The sequence below is a fragment of the Lutjanus erythropterus genome, chromosome 2 (genome assembly GCF_056507025.1).
Source record: "Lutjanus erythropterus isolate fLutEry1 chromosome 2, fLutEry1.hap2, whole genome shotgun sequence".
NCBI lineage: Eukaryota > Metazoa > Chordata > Actinopteri > Lutjaniformes > Lutjanidae > Lutjanus > Lutjanus erythropterus.
In genome coordinates this window covers 34,694,310-34,713,908 of record NC_139318.1, presented here as the reverse complement: position 1 = coordinate 34,713,908, position 19,599 = coordinate 34,694,310, and the positions used below count along the sequence as shown (strand labels likewise).

The 19,599-nt window shown below is 38.8% G+C and overlaps 1 protein-coding gene across 1 annotated transcript; it reads right to left on the bottom strand.

Moving 5' to 3' along the window:
- Positions 1-820: 820 nt before the first annotated feature.
- smarcd1 (SWI/SNF related BAF chromatin remodeling complex subunit D1) lies at positions 821-19,172 on the bottom strand. Its single transcript, XM_084737999.1, has 13 exons — positions 18,954-19,172; positions 12,725-12,900; positions 11,851-11,893; positions 9,858-9,980; positions 9,176-9,298; positions 8,845-8,961; positions 8,536-8,637; positions 8,236-8,397; positions 7,150-7,247; positions 6,911-7,046; positions 4,578-4,700; positions 2,786-2,887; positions 821-2,340 (listed from the first exon to the last, which is right to left on the bottom strand). The coding sequence occupies exons 1-13, from the start codon at positions 19,137-19,139 to the stop codon at positions 2,287-2,289; spliced, it is 1,545 nt and encodes a 514-aa protein (XP_084594125.1). The 5' UTR covers positions 19,140-19,172; the 3' UTR covers positions 821-2,286.
- Between the last annotated feature and the right edge of the window lie 427 nt (positions 19,173-19,599).

The window sequence follows — 19,599 nt, the reverse complement described above, 5'->3', positions numbered from 1 at the left end:
AGGGACTGTCACTCGGCTGGCCTGGGAACGCCTTGGGATCCTCCTGGAAGACCTGGAGGAAGTATCCAGGGAGAGGGAAGTTTGGGCATCCCTGCTTAGACTGCTGCCCCTGCGACCCGGCCCCAGATGAAGGAAATGGATGGATGGATTGATGGATATAACCAATTTCATAGCATGAAAATAGATTTGTGCCGCAGAACTTTTTCCCCTCTTTCCTGACCAATGAACAGTCTCACGACCCCCCAGACTGATCTCATGAGTCTTAAACCCTGAAGCTGAGATGCATCCTGAGGGTCAGACCCCTGACTGTTTAGATTATTCAAGTGTTTATACTGACACATCTGTATAAACAATTTAATAATGTAATATGTCTGTCACAGGGGACTTTTATTATATTTATACATTTCTGTGATAATACTTTTGCATTTTTACTTAATTAGGATTTGGAATGAAGACATTTACATGTAATGAAGTATTTTTACACTGTTGTACTGGTATTGGTTTTGGACTGCACATCTGAAAACTTCCAATAGGCTTAAGAAACATTTCTAAAAAAAAAAACAAAACAAAACAAAAAAAAAACAACTGCAAGATAAATCAGTAATGAAAATAACTTTCAGTTTCAGTAATCTGTAACGACCTTAGCAACAAGATTTTGTCAATTTGGTCAACTTTGTCAACAGAAGCATGATATAACACCTATTCTGAACTGAAACCAAAAACAATAACGTAGCAGCCCGACTGTAATCCGAACATGAATATTAAAGCAGTTTTTCATTATGTTGAGGTAAAAAAAAAATCACCAGCAGACAAAAACATGTACATTTTACATATCCTTTATTATAACATAATAAGAACATACAGAAAAATAGGTTTGGTCCATGAAAAAGTCTGCAGATTCAAATAATACTACAGTCCCTCCCTCCCCCCAGTGTTTGTGTTTTACACCCCCAGAGGTTCCCACCGTTAGTTTTAAATCATGTTCCCATCCAAACCCACATTAGTGTATTCTTGGAATTTGTTAATGAAATGCACACACGCTAAAGTTTCAGCCAGGAACGCTCATCTTTACCTTCAACAGGGAAACAACCATTAAACTCAAACCGTCTTCAGCCAGGGTACGAAGAAGCGACGACTCTTTAAATTTGCCCGGCAACACACGCGTGACTGAGCTTGTTCAAGTGTTTATGGCTTCTCTGCACGTAATTAAAAATACACAAAACTAAAAGCAGGAGTTTGAACTTTGACTGCCATCTTTATGCCGTGGAGAGCTAAACCACTGTGCTCTGACAAGGAGGGCCGAGTAATAATAATATAAATACTGGTTCAACTATCTGAGCATAGACAAAGAGTTCAGAAAAACATCTGCCAGGATAAGAGATACAATTTTACTTCACATCCATCTTCAGTTTTTTTCTGCTCAGTATTTACAAAACTATATAGACTAGAGGTACTCATACTAGCTACTTCCTTGATAATCTGTACTAGCTAACAAGACAAGTACTGATATAATACATATTTTTAAAACAAGGATCATTGATAACAAAAAAAGAGGAAAAACAACTTCATACTTAATGCCACCCTGAACAAAAGATGTACTCTGCCATGACTGAGCTTCTAAACGTCTCTCGCACAACAGACTGTGGCACAAACTGTCAAAACAAACCAATGAGAACTTAAGACAAAGTGACACATGAACAATGTGCAGCAAAAGCAGCCTGATTGATTACAAACACAATCACAATCAATATTGAACTGAATGGGCAAGCATCTGGGGGCCGGGTTAGTAGGAGTGTAAAAGGTAAATTTACTTTCCAAAAAGGGGAACAAAGAGCCAAGGCAGAGTCAACACATTCCAGCTGATTTAAGATATTTTTAGAGCCAGGGACAAAATACATTAAAATCTGCCCTCTGTGTTTCATTTGTGTACAATCTGAACTTTTGTGTGGGCACAATGTATCAAAATGAGAGGAATGCTTTCAGCAGGTAAGGCTTAGACATGCAAGAGAAAATATTCAAGGAGCTCTGGTGTGACAAGGAAAACAAAATTATACAAAAAAAGTGGAAGTAGCAACCAAACTGCCAGAGTAGTTGAGCTGCAGGGTGAAGATAAAAACCGAAAATGACATCCTATATAACAGTAAAGCCATCTAGTATCTATGTCTCTCTAAGTTTGTCAGAAAACTCTGTGAGGAATCCACTTTGAACATCCCACACACGCACACACATTAGTCGTCTCCGACAGCACAGCATGTCTCCTTATTTGCCACCTGTGGACAAATTTCTTTAGGTGTTCCTGATGCCAAGCGCCTGCTCCAGCTCCTGTCGCCGCTGCTGGACCTGAAAGACATTTTCACACAGATCACATTTAATCACCAGAAAGCAGTGCTGTGACAAAAAGACTCACAGCCATGCTAGCAGCTCTGCGAGGGTGTGCTTGAGCTAATGACAGCATGCTAACAGGCTAACAGTGTTAAAATGCTGATACCAAGGACGCTTATTGTGTTCACTAGGTGAGTTTAGTGTGTTTGCATGCTAACATTTAGAGCTGAAACAAGCAATCAATTAGCTGATCCACAGAAAAATAATCTGATGATCAAAACAATTACATTCTCTGACTCCAGCCTCTAAAACGTGCAAGTTCTTTGCTTTCTTTGTGGTGTGATACAAATCTCGCTAGGACTATACATTAGGACCAAAGTGGTAGAACCATGCCACCAACATGGCTAAAAATAAAGAAGACAAACTACATAGAGGAGGAATACATCAAGGAAAAACTGATTACCTTGGAGTAAAAGTAGCGACAGACTGCCTCCTGAGCCCACGGCTGGTAGTAAAACTCTGCTCTTCTCTCTTCTTCTGGGTTTCCTACCACATCTGTCATGGTCTGCAAACAAGGGGAAAAAACACAATTAGACTTGACTTGTTCTACAGCTGAGAAAAGCAGGATAAATAACACCTATCACAGCACTCGTGTAAGGGACCAAAATTGACTTCCTGCCAACGGTCATGGCTTATGTGTTGGAGTGAAGTTGGTCTGTTTCAGCGTCTCACTAATGTCAGCTCACATCACTTATTTGATTTGCCAATGTAGATTTTTGCTCACGTTTGACAAGTGGCGAGTGCTAATTTTGGACTGCGGCCTGAATCAAACACTGACACTGATAAACATATTGTCACAGGATTTTTTTGGAGGGGGTGGATGAAGTTCTCTGGACTGCTGCTGTGGAAGCAGCTGGCAAGCTTTGGACTGAATTCATTCAATTTCACAGAGATTCGGCTGAACAAACACTGCAGGTGGTTGACAGCTGGTCAGCAGTTAATCGGCTCATGGTCAGAGGGGCGGTGAGCATGCACCCAGTCAGACATGTTATTAAGTGTTTTCACGCTCTGTGTTGACTCTGGCCTCCTGTGTTTGTTACACCTGAGTGAGCAGTATGAGCCTTGTGTTTTCAGAGCACGATGTCCATGTATTTATGTGATGATGTAATGAAGTATTCTCTTCACACAGTTGAACCTTGGACTGAAACCCGAGTCACTGTGCCGCAGCACAGATTAAATATTATTAACCTCAAACATCCTCAAGGAATTAAAACTGATCTTGAAAATTACTTTGAAATGCCAGAGGATATGATTACGATTGTTTTTATTGATTTCTCTCACTTGTGACTTTTGATGTGACACGAGGTGTTAATACATGTCATGTTGCTGCTGACAGGTTAAAAGAGTGTTTCCTTTTAAGATACTCTGAGGTATTTATTATTTATTGTGATGATGTGTTTCCAGGTGGGCTTATCATAAGTGCAGGAGTTTTTTTTTCTGATATCGGCTTTTCAAAAATTACCTTGCCTTACTCTGCTTCTGTTACAGTGTTTTTCCACATTCCCTCTTTGTCTTCTAACACTGTCAGAATGTGCTTGAAATTGCTGCATTTTAGTGGATTTACAGGTTGTCAAGTCAATTTTATTAAAACAACAGATATCACAAATGAGGATGACATCTATAACAAGCTGTTTGGCTGTACTAGATGTTGATCTAGAATCTAAAAACAAGAGAGAAAAGTGTGTAACCACAGTCATCACAGGTATGTAGATGTTAACCTGCAAGGAGAGCAGGCTGCTGGTGCTAGCACTGCTAAAATTAGCCACACTTGGCAAACCAATATGACATTTACCTCCCAGGTGTTTTTGTACTTTTAGACTAGTCGTCTCATCAAAATTAAAATTGTTTAATCAACAGAGAAAATAGCAGTTAGGAAGATCCTTGCCTCACAGTTTTACAAATCTGTACAGTACATGACACCCTCCATTCTTAGACCTCTGATCCAAGTAAAAAAAAAACTGATATTGTTTCCTCTTATTCAAAATGGCAGTACACTTTCCTTTCTCAATGACAGACCGCAACTGCACATTCATCCCTGAAATTAAGCACATTGACAGCTATTGTATACTACTGAAATGCTGTAACATGTTTTTATCTTTTCAAGTAGGAGCAACAATGTATCTGTCGTGATACTGGACCACAGATAAAAGTTCCAAGATGTGATGTCAGAGTGAGGTCATGGCAGATGGACTCACCTTGAGGTCTCTGCACTGGGACTGCAGCCAGTCGTTGATAAAGCCCTGAGGATCTCTGGCAAAACTCAACATGAACTCTCTCTGGGTCTTCAGCTGGTTAATGGTCTCAATGGTTTCATGGATCTGAGGAAAATTAAACAGGAAAGAGGAGGAGTGTCAATTTAATGTAATGAATCTGGTTACAGTATTAATTAAAGGCAATTAATCAAATGAAATATCACTGACACAGAAAAATGGGAACAGGCTTTTACTTAATAACCATTTTCCATCAAGTATTTCTTAGATCAGTGGTTCAGAAACTGTGTGAAACAAGGACACCCCCCCATAGTACTTTGTCATGGCACGCAGAGATCTATAAGCCCCGTTTGACTCACAGTAATGGATCTTTTCTTTGCTTGCTCTAAAAGTCACCATTTCTGATTGCCATGTACGTAGAATAAAGTGTGTTGCTTCACTAAAAGAGTGAGCTCTTGTCACAAGTCTAAGCTGCGGAATAATTGGATATGTTTAACAAGGTTTTGGCCTGGTGATTTTGATGTTAATTGCTTATTTCCTCTGTTTTGGTACATTTGAAAATGAATTGTAAAATGCTGTGTAGTTTTAAAAGTGATTTTTTATTATAAACACCCAATAAAAGCATGGAAATAATCTCCCAGCAGCATTTTTACCTCTACCAGTGCTCTGGAGCAGTTTTCTTTTGAGTGGATTCTTGCTTTGTTCGTCTCATGTGATGCAATACAATATACAATGGTCTCACACTATTCCACTGATCTACAGTCAGAGGTAACACACCAGGAAACTTGGCAACCAACAAAGGCAGCAAAGAAGAAGACTTAACAAGTAAACATGAATGTAAAAAAACAACAACAAAACGACAGGTTTAAAAATGTTAAAAAAAAAAAAAGTCTTGTCTGTGAGGAATGAAAGACATTAAAGACATTTTGTTAGTCCTCAAGGATAAAACAATGTGTTTTAGTGAGCAAAACTGAATGTAAAGAAAACTTTTTCTTACAAGAACACTCCACAAGGAACCTTTGAAGCTGCCACTTTGGGAAGTGCTGTCTTAGATATAAAAATAATTGCAAAGCATTCTTGTCTCACTTAATGAACCTTCAGCCAATAAAATGGAGACAAACTGATCTAAGCAAGACCAAATTTCTTTCCAATTAAAAACAAGGAACAACGGTGATAAATCAAACATTTTCTGCCAAATTACATTTGCATATGAATGAACATCTCTGCAGTAAAAAAAAATGACTGGTTGCTTCACTCAACCTCTAACAGATCCTCAATATTTACTCCAGACTGCAATGCAGGTGTAATGCAGGCTGCACTGTGAAATGGGGTGGATACGTGTCATGACACAGGGATGCTGCAGGTCATTACATCTGGTGTTAAAGAATTAGCTCTGTCTTGGAAGTAGCAGGGTTTGCACAACTTTTTAAGAGTAATATACAAACACTTTGAAGGTGCCAAAACCAAAATCTTCATATCTATCACATCATATTGCATCTAAATCTTTAGTATAAATGCAATTGCAAATTCCTTTATAATATGTCTGCCAAGTCCCTGGTTTACATGGATCTGATTTAGTGTCTAAAGATTAATGCTTCTGATATCAGGCCAGCAGAAAACGGGATTATATCAGTAATTGTTACCAAACCCAAAATAAGGCAGCAAAAACAAGAATGGCGCCTATAAACTGTAAACAATCCCTCGCTATGTACATTGTTTACTTGTCTCAGAACAAAGACGACACAGGAGGACGTCTTTTAGGGGAATGGCTCTGCACCTTATCATTGTGATTACAGCCATCCCAGCCAAGGTAATAGCTGCTAGCGGGAGGTCAAGAAGACCTGACTGACCTCAGAGACGGGTTAGAAAGTAGGCAACAATTTAGGAGAGCAGATATGTGTGAAATTGCCCTCTGCAGGCTCACAAAATGAGATAAAATTTACATTGTGGCTCGATGGAACAGAGGTTCAATGAAAAAAACGCCATTCACATTCTGTTTAAATTGAGTGTTTAAAAGGGCATTTACACAGCAGGTCGAAGGTTTCACAAAGAGTTAAGTGTTATTTCAAATTAGTTAAATAAAAAATACATTTCCTGTCTTTGTGTGACATTTGGAGTGCAAGTTCTGCTACAGTCAGGAGTAATTTATTAATTTAATAGATCAAAACTGCACCAAAAAAGCACAGAAACACTGCAGGAAACAGGAAAAACTACTCCCTACTATTACACAGGCAAGGAATGTGTCTGTCTAAAACTCTCTGAGATTTAAAAAAAAAAAAAGACAAAACAGCTGGTGGCCGCTGGGCCGGGTCCTGTACCTTATTGTCCAGTCCTGCTATTTCCTGCTGACTGGCTGTGGAGAGCAGGAAAGAGTTCATCTGGGTCTTCAATGTGTCGTCCACCTCCACGTCAATGTCATAGCAAGCAGTCTTCTTTTGGTCATTAGGGTCCACACTGTAAAATAACACAATACATAAAGATCTGGTAGTAGGTGGACACATTGCATTAGAGACTTCTGTCACAGAGTAGACCTTGTGTATCGATGTTATGAGGTTACCTGATCACATGGTTGATGATGATGGGTTCTGGGGGCATCAGGAGTGCATGCAAGCGCTGCGGGATCTCAGAGAACTTCATTCGCTGAGTCTCAAAGATCTGTAAAATGAAACCAACACATGTAATGTAGCAAGCACTATTTCACATACTAAGACACTTCCTTACCTGTCATCATGCTGTCTAACACGAACAATACATAAACTAGAATTTCTGCTTCAAAGCTGAATGCCTCAGCTAATGAGTCATGTTGCATTTTACATCCATGTCTGTATATGCAGTAAATAACTTTGCGTGAGAAACATGCCATCTTCACTTAGAGACTTAAAAAAAAAAATCAGAATGTGGAATAAATTGAATGAATAAATTGCCTGGCATTTCTAAGTAATTCAGAAAATTCCTTGAGATCATGCTTAAGGTTAATATATTTAAGACGGCATATTACAGATAAATCACTTACTTATTAAACTAACTTAGTTGCACCTAACTGTGTGAGGGTGATGATCATGATTTTACTTTGTGGCCCTGCCTCTAAATATGCCAGTTATTTGATTTATTTAATGTTTATTTTTAGAGACTAGAATTCTGCTATGATCCACTCTGTCCTCTTCCTTTTTGTCCTTTGTGTTTCTGCTGTTGGAAACTGTTGTAACTATTTCTTACTAAAGATGTGGATAGAAGAGTAAAACAGCTGAACTTAACTTTTAAATCACTGGCTCCGTTTCATCTTTAAAACATTCACAGTCATTGTTTTAGTTCCAAGAAACTTTAAGCTAACCAGAAAATGAATTTCACATGTTAGCTTTATAGGAAATCATTATTAACCTTCCACAATCCTCTGTTTATCTTGGCACAGTAGAAGAAAATGCACTGAGAAACCTGTCAGTGACCCAGAAAGAGCGAGAGTCTCCATACAAGGACAGAGGGAAGAGCAGAGAGACTGTTCAACGTCAACAGCAGGAATTAACCAGAACGACTACAGCATGTGACTGTCAATGATTACAGGTTCATGAAGCAGCTACGGTTTGTATTCATCCGGTTTGTCTTCTTTTGGTGTATTTTAAAGTAACAAAACGGTTCCTCCACGCACCTGCTGCAGGTATTTGTCACAGTTGATGAACTCGCGCTCATGAGGGTCTTGGAGTTTGTGAGTCTTGACATACTGCCAAAGGGCCTGAATGATGACAGGTCTGGTCTGGGTGTGGATACCCAGCATACGAGCCAGCCGGGGGTCCAGCTTGAACTGAGGGGGCTGGATTGAAGCAACAAGACTGTTAGATTTGAGTGTCCCTTTTATTAACCTCTCCACTAAATGAACAATTGTTTGAAGAGCACTTGAAGGCAACATTACCATACCGCTTAAAGGCAGAGTAAAGCCCCGATCATTTACCTGGTAGTCGAGCATGAGCAGGACAGTGCAGCGAACACCCACATCGCCAGGCCTCTTCACCTGGAAACCATCAGTCTCCTGGGTGGTGGCAGTCCTGTGCCACTAAAATGACATAAAGGACATTTTGGTCAGATTAAAAAAGGAATCTTAAGATGTCACCTAGGAAAATATATATATACTATTTCCCGTTATTTTAAATACAGAACTAAGAGATAAATTGAAAAAAAATAATTCACAGATTAATCAATAAAAATACTGCCTAAAGCAGAAAAAAACAGGTGTTCAGATACATTCAATAAATTATCTTACTTCCACAAGGTGATTATCTGGGCCATAGAGGTCCTTGTCCAACTCGATCACCAGAGACTTGAAGAAAGAGGAGAACTTCCGCTTTTGCTTGGTGGCTTCATACTTGGACACGGCTGTCTGCAAAGCAAATGTTGCGGTTATTATCAGAAATATAAATGGCAGCAATATTATTTCAAATATTTGTATAAAATATTTGCTGTATTGGAAGTGCTCCAGAAAAACATTTAACTATGGTTAAAGTAGGTGTAGTGTTAATCCATACATAAACTGTACACACAAAGCATTCATATTTTAGAAAATTAAATCGATACATTTCAATCATGAAGCTTACATCTTCCAGCAGGCGGCCCTCGACACGTAGCTCCCATGATGCAACAGTGCCTTCGCCATCCTCAGCGTCTGGCTTTGCGGGATTGAAGGTGTTTGATATGAAGATCCGCAGTTTTCTCTTTTGCTGTTAACAACAAGTAAAAAGAAACTTTAATTTGATGTTCATTCAATCAACAGTGACTTGATATCTGTACTGATAATCAGTGCGGGAGAACAAACTCTGGTTTTGTGAACACAACAGCTCCTTACAATCCCACGAGCCAAGTTCTGTGTCATTCGATAAAGTCAATTTAGATAGATAAAGATAGCTACACGCTGTGCTATCTCTAAGATTACATCAATTTAATGGTTTGCTGAATGCGGACATTTGGAGGACATTAAACAACTGAAATAACAAGTACGAGCCTGGCACATTGTCCCCTGTCAGTAGAGTGACATTGTTCTGTCCACTGCTACATGAAAACAGCCATTTATATTGTATAAGACTGAAAACACAATAGCGGCAGTATGTTACTTAAAAAAAATCGATGAGTTGAATCCTGATTCAATGGTAAAAAATACAACAACAACAACAACAACAACAACAACAACCTTTTAAATGTCCAGTTATAGGGACAATTGAGGCCCCTGTGGTTCTAAATGGTAGAGGGATTCCAGTAGTGAAGACTTAGATTAAAACAAACCTTAATGGGTCTCTTGAGGGCCTCCTGAATGTCCAGCCTCTTGCGCATGATAGTCTGGTCCAGCTTCCTCTCAAAAGCCAGCAGATCCATGTAAGCCTGAGACTCTGGGACCAGTTCCCTGATCTGGGACATAACAAAAGACACTGGTGACCAATGGTGCAACACCCAACAAGTACAATGAAGCACGCTCAAGAGGAAGACACTATCAGATTTCAATTTTATCTCACCAAAGTGGCCTCCATTTTCCCATTATAGCATTATTATTGTGAACCTCAGAGTTCCTACACATTTCAAAATTAAATTTTTCTAGAAACAAATTTACTCAGTAGATTTTTCAAACCAGATTTGACATCTTTAACATGTATATTATCATATTGCCAAATAATTGTTGGAAGATTCTGACGCCATATACTGGAGATGTTGAATAATTTTATACAAAGTTCAGATCAAAGATTCTTTTTTCAATTGAAATCCCAATCAATCAGGTGTTGTACAAAGCCAGCCCTCCAAAACACATTTAGCCATTGTGGCCATTCAGTCCACACACTGGACAATATTTCACTGTCTAACATCTCTGCCCAAGGAGAAAGGAAACTAACCAGCACTACCTATACCTGAACTATTTTCTTTCATGATATTGAATAAATAATATCAAATTACCATTTCCCCATATGTCTCATTTTATATATAACTGAAAATGGGTTGAAAAAGTTAGATATCATTTAAATTTAATTTTCCGAGTCTGTGCAGCCTGATTTATTCACTGTGTCCATGGAAACAATGATGAATGCAGCCATAAAGCTATGATTTCCCTACAGAAAAAATAGTCTGTTTACATTTCAGAAAGCTACATCACACTGCACAACTCATTAATGTTCAGACAAGATTCATATTTGGTTGATTAGTTGTAATGTAATTCAAAGATGTTGCCACATTTTCTTTCAAACTAATTTGGCCAAGGATGTCTAGATTTGGTAGAGTTATGAGCACTTTGGGCAGAGCTGTGTTGCAGGCATAGAGGTAGCATCTGTGTAGGAGTGTGCATTTAGTTGCATGCCATACTTTGTGTGGTGCTTTTGATGACATCAAGCTCACTCTGGCCCTCACACAGGAGTAAACATTTTGGCTGCACTGACTGCCTGCTCCAAAGACCACGAAAAACACTCTGTTTATAGGATCAATTTATTTTAAGAAATTTTGAATTTTATATTTTAGAAAACTGAATAGGGCAATAGTCTGGAAACACAAATACCTTTCCATACCTACACCTGGAAATTACTCAAAACAAATTTTATAATGGATAGGAACCGTCTACTCAATGTCGCCAACATATAACCTGTACATCACTAAAAAGCTTGGAGTAACAAGAATATGACAGCAAGCAGGTCTAACTGCTCCAACAACTTCTACACAATAACTGAATATGCTGAAAGTGCAGTGTACGCTTCAGTTGCCATGCACTTCTAAATTTCTTCTACCTACAGTTCCTCTGTGACAAGTAGACTTAAGATGAATACATTCAATTATGCAGCTGCCCAGCATCATGATAGGAGGTTTCAAAATGAGGTCGCCGCAATGAATACAACGTATTATAGGATTAAAAATGTATAAGAAACGTCACTCCACTAATCCAGTAATGGGTGTGTTTGAGAGCTAGAAGTTTCAATTAAAACATTTTAAAGATAAATATTAAAAATGGACCACGCATACTCTATTATAAAAAAACATAAGGAGGTTTTTTTCGTAGTCCAGTTCAATCCATCACACTGGGAAAGAATAAGACTACCTAAAAATGTTAAATACTTTTGTTATCTCAAGTGCTTCCACTCAGGGCACTCTCAGTTCTAGTACTTTTCAAAAAGGTCATTTAAAGAGCAACTTTCCTTTGTTTGGAGTCACCTGCATTAAAATGGACAAGCAAGTGTAATCTCTCCAGCACCATTACGACCAGAATTAATGGATTTCCATGGACCGCTGTTTGATTAATACTCACCCTCTGAGGTAGAATTTTATCAGCCATCTTCTTCTTCTTTGTGCTGTGAAAACAAATTATCCAAACAAGAGAAGTCAGAGTGTGAGTCAGAGCGGAGGAATACTCCATTAACATAATAACAATGGTTCAATCCCTGATCTGTGGGGCTCGTGGGATCAGGATCAGGTCTCAAAACAAAGGTTGTGTTTCTCTCACTCATCAACTTGTATTCTTCTCCTTGTTCTCTATTCTCTTTCTACACTTCCAAACAAAGAAAAATCTCTGCATTTTTCAGAGACTGAAACATAAAATTGATGATCAAAATAGTTGCTGATTAAATTTCTGTCTTTTCATTTTGGAGTAATTATTTCAGCTCTAAGTAATATTCAACAAACCTGCTGATCCAGAATCTGGTTTGAATTAGAACAGCTGTGCTCGATCACAACAGAATCTGATTTAAGTTTCCACTGCATAAAGCTGAAGCTTTTTGTGTAAGTTTAAAGTCACTGAATGTGGCAATTTTTTAGTTCACATCTTATCAAGTAACAGCTGAGTAATTATAATTACATTTCTTTATAAAATATAATTTTCCTACATAATTATGTCCCTTTTTCAATCCAGAATAGGAAAAGACAAATTTCAGATAGAAAACATTGTTTTGGGTGGCAGTGAATGGGAACAGGATGGTGTGTTTGAAGAAGTGGGCAGCTGCAGAGCTGAAATAAACCCATGCAGATGTCTGATCACAATCAAAACACCATTTTAAGTTCTTTACAGGATGATATCCCAGTGCTTCCATAATAAGTTTCCATTCATACATCAAAGCACATAATTGAAGTTTAGCTCTAAATATTGATCTTCTGTTTGAATTGAAGCAGCACTGCTGGTTACTTACTGTTGGTTGCGGTTCTGCTGCTGCACCTGCTGAATCTGTTGGGGGGCGGGCCTCTTGCGAGACGGGTCCATCACGCCAGGCATCACTGGGCGAGACACTGGACTGTTGCCATATCCTGGGGGGCCCATGGCTGGTCCCTGCGGGGTCATGCGGCTGGTTGGAGGCATGCCCGGTCTCTGCACAAGAAATATAGGAAAAATGTTTTTCTTTAAAAAAACAAAAAACAAAAACAAAACTTCAGAAAAAGATTTTCTGGACATTACTTTTCTATTTCACAAGTCACTTCACAGCCTTGAAGTCTGGAGTACAAAGAGATTTGACACACTGCATTGAGGTTTTGCAGATGTCAAACAGGATTCAGTCATGACTATTTTCATTCGCAGGTTTGTTGAGAATGCTGGAAACTGGTCTGTGCACTGACATACTGTACAAGTTTTCTGTATACTGCTGTAAATGGTCTAGGTAAAAGTGCTAGCTTAACTAGCTTAGACTCACATTTCCCTCTTTTGCCTTGATTCCAGGTTCCACTTTAGTAGTTGCTGTACCGAAAAATAACTTCTGAAAATGTTAACATCTACCAGCCACTGACGAAGGTTGAATTTCCAGCCTCTCAATAGTAGGTCATTGTTTTGTGTCTGAAAGCTACCAGCCACTTACATATTTTACCAGCCTTTGGCTGGTGCTAATACCATGCCCTGGACCATTGTGAAAACCGAGCTACTGTTTGAGTTATTTTTCAAGAGAAAATGCCAACCTGATGGTTTCAGTATCTCTATCAGAATATGGCAAATTAAATGATAATGAACATAAATGGTTGCAGCACTAAAACTTTGTATAATTTGTCAGTGCCCATTCTAGCCCTGTACAAGTGCCCTGAATATCATGTCGAAGGTCATAATGACGCAACACTTTACCGGCTTCATGCTCAAACATGTCCAACTGCACTGGAGGTGCGCTTCCGGTAATTAAACCCCAGGACTCTCTGATGGTAGGTGAGAATTTTAACCCTAGCTCCACCCTAGTGCATACTCAAGTTACATTTTTTGTAGCTACAACAGCAGATCTAGTACTGCGGCTGAATCTACAGTGAATGTTTAATGTTTTACTGAATATAAGCACTGCTGTAGCAACAAAAAAACTATAAACCCTGTTGGAAAACATGATTCAAAGAGAGGAATCAACGCACTTTAACAGTCGTAGATGTAAAACACCCTGCAGGTGAAGGATTCAGTGACATCTATGGACACCATCTTGCATCCTAACTGATGCTGCAGTTCAGACAAGTTAATTGTGGCTGCAAAATCATCAAGTGAACAAATTAACAATGTCTGTATTTATCTAAACTGTGAGTCCATGAGCTGCTGTGCATCTAAAACGCTCAAAATGCTAAAAACATGCCATTGTAGTAAAGCAAACTGTATTTCCAAGGTCATGTGTGTAACCAAAGCTTTGAACCGGCTTTTGAGGATAAAAGCAAATCAAAGTCCATGTGACGGTTATGTTTGCTACAAGACATAAAATCAAGCAAATCCCGCACAGAAATGTCAATGTAAATATGGCAGCAAAGCATCAGCAGCAGATCTCCTGATGTTAATAATTCATTCTAAACAAATGTTCCATTAAGACATTTTCTAAGTACAAGAGAAACAAATTAGCTCATAATCAGCAGCAAACAAGAGCTCTGTATGGTCTACAGATACAAAGCCTGCGTTTTACATCAAATCAACATACTTTGATATTTAGTGCTTCTGCCAGGTCCTACAAGAAGAGGCAGCAACAATTTGCATGCCAACTCCTTCAAACAAGTCAATAAAGAACAACTCCCACTTCCAACTCACCAAGCCGTGTGCTAAGAACTCAAACAGGCGACTTCTTGTATCTAACTGCATGAGTGCAGGTGAGAACAACAGATAAATGACGAATTGCTGATTGCAGCGTTCCCTCCAGCAGTCAGTCCAACAAATGAGAGATTAAGGCAAAGCTCACTCTCTCCTCACAGCCTTTGGTGGAGGGTGGAAGGGAGGAAGAGTGACGGACATCGAATTGTCAACAACACGGACGAGATGAATGCGCTCTGCCTTTTCCACACGGCGCAGTGTGGGCAGTACGGGACCGCATGTTGATCATTAAGTGCTCTTTACACTATACATCAGTATAACCTTGGTTTACCTGAGAATAACTGGAGTTCTGCAGTATTCAGAGTATGAAGCCTCTCTAACTATGTTGTGAAAGGCTGCTTGTATGAGTGAAAGCAGTCAAGGACGCTGCAGAAAAAAAAGATGCAACATCCTTTCACTGAACTATGCTTCAGGTTGCCAGTAGCTAAGCAGCAGCCACTACAATGGCTATGCAGAGATAAATGACTTATCATTTTTATCAAGATGTAGAATACAAGATCGCCATTCGTTAGCTTGAGATGTACCCATGATAAAGCACTGAACCACAGATCAGAATAAAAAGAGTTATAATCTGCTGGTATCTATTGACAAATCTATAAAATGAGTTTTGTTAATTTGGTAACATGTATGACACTCACGGCTACTTAACTACAGTATGTTAAACAAAGTGCCTTCTACATATGGATGGAGCACATAGTAGGGCTGGGATATATGGTTTATAAATGATATATCGATATTTTTAGGCTATTCCACAGTATACATCTTGCTCCATCTAAGATCTAATACACCATAGGGTAAAATCTCAAAATAGGGTAAATTCTCATGCAAACATACGAAGGTCTCTTAGAATACAATGCATTGCTGTAGATTAAACTACCCAACAGCAGGGCTGCATAATATGGACAAAATCAAATATCACAAGATTTTTGACCATATAACCTCAATATTGTAACAATATTACAGGGATGACTATCGGGGCTTTCACACAACATTAACAAAATAACGTTTTTGATAAATAATCATTAGTAATGTTGCTTAATGACTAGGTGGGTAAAGGAAAATAATACAACAGGTGCAACGGTCTAGTAAGTTAAGAAAACTACAACAGTAATGCAGCTTTTACCATATCACGATATAACCAAAATCTAAGACAATATTTAGTCATATTATAATAGATATTACATTGACTGCCCAGCTCAAGCACACAGACAGATTAAAAAGCATCTTTAATGTCACTTTACTTAATTTATCGAGTCACAAGAGTGCCTGTAAAATCGCAATTTTGTGATTAATGTCATAGCAAGCTGAATATCTTCAGGTTTTGTACTGTTGGTTATGGAAAAAGCAACTTAAATGTGTGGAAGACTGCATTAACCCAAATTCACACATCATTTAGACACCAGTCACAGCTCAATACAGTTTAAAGTTACAAAAATTTCATCAAGTATCTTAATTTTGTGATGGATGCATAACAAAGGAGGAACCCTGTTACATTTATTTCAGCACTGTCCAATATTAGATTTATTCTGGTTTGATATTTTTTGACTTGTTTTACAACGCATATAAATGAACTGTCCTTCCCCACAGGGATTTTGTTATTTTTGGATGCTCTGAGGACACTTGCATCACTTTGCTCTCATATACAATCAGCTTTGATGAGAGGAACACCACCAGCCAAAAAACTTATTCTCAAAGACTGGAAGACAAAAACAGTTTCAAGAACTGATTTCTGCTATTACAGTTGGGGAAAAAAGTTTCAACAACTTTAAATTTCTGTTCATATGGGACAAATATTCTGGGGACCTCTTCCACAGTAACTTGAGACATGAGAAATGAGGGTTTACTTTTGTTTTTGTGATACCTGCCTCAAGCAAGACAGATGGCCCAATACTGTTGTCAATTTTTTAGTTGGTCCATTTCCCATCCCTCCTCCTTTACTATCCCTTACTAATTAATACTTATTTATGCAAAGTATTGCAAATTTAGGTATTTGTAGAAACTTTGTTAGTGTTTGCTGACATCTCCCAGGACTTAAGGAAGGAGAGAGAAGATTAAATCATTATTTGCTGAGTTTTAGGCCAAATAGTTAATCAAGAAAACAATCAGGTTGTTAGTAAAACATTGCCTTTTTTTCAGTGTAACCAATAGTTTCAAATGAGCCAACATTGTGCCGGTGTAATTTTACATGAACTGAATTTCACTATTATATCATCAACAATGAATCAACCGTGCATAAAACAAAGACATACAAGACTTAAAAAAAGAAAAACAAAAGATTAAACGTGATCCAAATGAACAAACATGGAATTCATGTTTCAGGGTTCAACATTAATGTTGATTTCTGACAGGAATCTACTTGCCCCTGGACAATTTGTTTTATAAATTAGTGGTTATCAAATTACAACAAATACTTGGGTTAACGGTCATGTTCAATCTAGGGCTGCAACATCTACAAAATGCTTGCCCCAGACAAGCTTTATTGTTGAGCCACACGTTTTCATGCTCATTTTCAATCCCACCATTGTGTGTAATCAATGTTTGGCATACTGAGCCCATTAACCAAATGTGATTGAGCTACATTATATTTATAGATAGATAGAGATGTACCACTGCCACTTTTTTCCTTACTGATATAATACTTGAACTTTGCTTATCATCTGTACCAGCACATTAATAAAATAAGAATCATTTATTTTATTTTTTTTTCTCTTATAGCTGTATACTACTAACCCTTGTATGGATGTGATATGATTGATGATGATGATCATTGTTCTATGGCTCATTCAAGTTGCATCCTTATAGAAAATAAACAAATGCATACAGAGAATGAACGCCATACAACGCATTCACCATTGTGGGGGAAAAAAATGGCATATGGGATGCAGCTAGGAGGTAGCAGGATCTCGTTTCAAGGCCAATAATCTTGTGTGATATTGGATTGGGGCTTATGTAATGATGTCCACTGTCATATTATTACAATCATATAACTGCCTTTCTTATACCAAAGTCTGTTTCGTTACCTGTCTGTGTTTTGTTATCCTGTTCACTGTTTTGTCGCTAGATATTATTTTTTCTATTATTATTTAATACAACTTCAAATTATATGATAATATAACATATTATAAAAAGTCCATGATATGAGATAAAAAAAAACTGTGGTTAATTTTTCAGGCTGCAACTAACTTATTTCCATCATCATGGTGATGGTGAAGAGTCAAAGTGAAAAATGTTGATCAGTGTTTCTCAAAGCCCAAGATTACATCTACAAATGTCTTGTTTAGTCAACAACCCAAAGATATTTAGTTTACTGTCAAAGAGAATGAAAGAAACCAAAAAATATCCACATGCAAGAAGCTGAAGTCAGAATTTTGACTTTTTTCTTTATAAAGTATTCAAACCTATAACTCGATTACCAAAGTAGTTGATTAGTTTGATAAATTATCAATAATCGATTACTGGATTGATTATTGCAGCTCTAGTTAATTTAACCAATTGGTAACTAAGAAGCATTGCTCCACATCTAAATATATATATATATATCCTCAGATGGAGCTCTTTATCAGCTTAGATGTGCATTCACAACATACGTCTTGTTCAGTGAAAGCTTGGAAAGTTCAAAACAAATATTTTGTGGAGCAGCATCTTGGTTTACTTATTTTGGTGTGTGGTACTTTTACCAGCCAGGTGACAGTAAGTGCACCAAATGCACTGGTGTGGCCTCTGCAGAGCAAAAAACACCAGTTAAAAACACAGGATATAGTCTGGTCTGAGTTTGAGTCTCTCTTGTAATCGCCGTTTTTACAAGAGACAGTTTGCAGTGATTCAAACTGTAGCTTCATGCTGTTCATTCATAAGTGGACGAGGTACGGTAACGATTTAACTGCTCAGCTAACTTTTGAGTTTAATGCAAGCTTGAACTTTCTAAAGTGCGACGGTTAACAGTTAAGCTCCCTTCTTAACACTGTTTAGAAGCTACTCAAAGCCATTTAAATATTACTTAAGCACGTAAACTGAGAGAAACACAGTTAACAGCTAACGTTAGCAGGCTAAGCTAATTGGCTACCGTGACTAACTAGCTAACCTTAACGTTAGCGGGCGGGAGGGTTAGCAAATTCAAACAGCAAACAAACTCTGTTAGTCTGAAAGTAACTAGCGGTTAAAACGTTTTTAACCGGAGCACTCTTGTCAGCCGGGCTGCCAGCTAACTGTGAGCTGTGGCCCACGCCGGTGTCGGTGGTAAACGTTAGCCGCCTGCGACAAAGCAACGGTAAGAGGCTTTGTTCTAGCGGACTGGCTAACGCGTCAGCAGCAAAGATGGAGTGATATCTCACCGGGTACCCAGGCCCGGGCATCGGCGAGCGGTACATGTGGTTCTGCGCGGCCGACGACGGTCCCATCCTCCCAGATGGAGTCCCGGGGCCCATGCCTGGGCCAGCACCCGGTACCGGTGGCCCAGGTCCCATTGCTCCACCACCACCTCCCGTCGGAGCCGTCTGGAACCCCCCTCTGGCCGCCATCTCCTCTCTGAATGTCGCCGCCGGTGGAGCCACGGAACTACCGCGAGAGCGAGAATAGAGAGTCGTGACAAGAAGGGAACCCCAGACCCGCGAAAGATCTCGCGAGAGTGATCATTTTAACCCAAGCTATTCTCCTTCCTTAATCCTAACGAAGTGTTTTCAGTCGCTAAAATGACCTAAAAGGTTGTCACATCGTAAAACATGCTTATTTTGTACAAGGGAGCTCACGGTGGAGTAACAACGCGTTCAAATCTCGCGACAGTTTTGCAAATCAAAGGTTCCCTTCTAGACACGACCAGAAGAGCGTTTAGGGTGGTGTTGATGCGCCCCCAGCGGCCCCTGCTGTTTGTTGATGGTACTGTTGTGAAACTGTGATAAAGATGAAAGATGAATGACTGGTCATGGATTATAAAACATATTATATTAACATGTCTAAAAACTATAGAGATTATAAACTAAA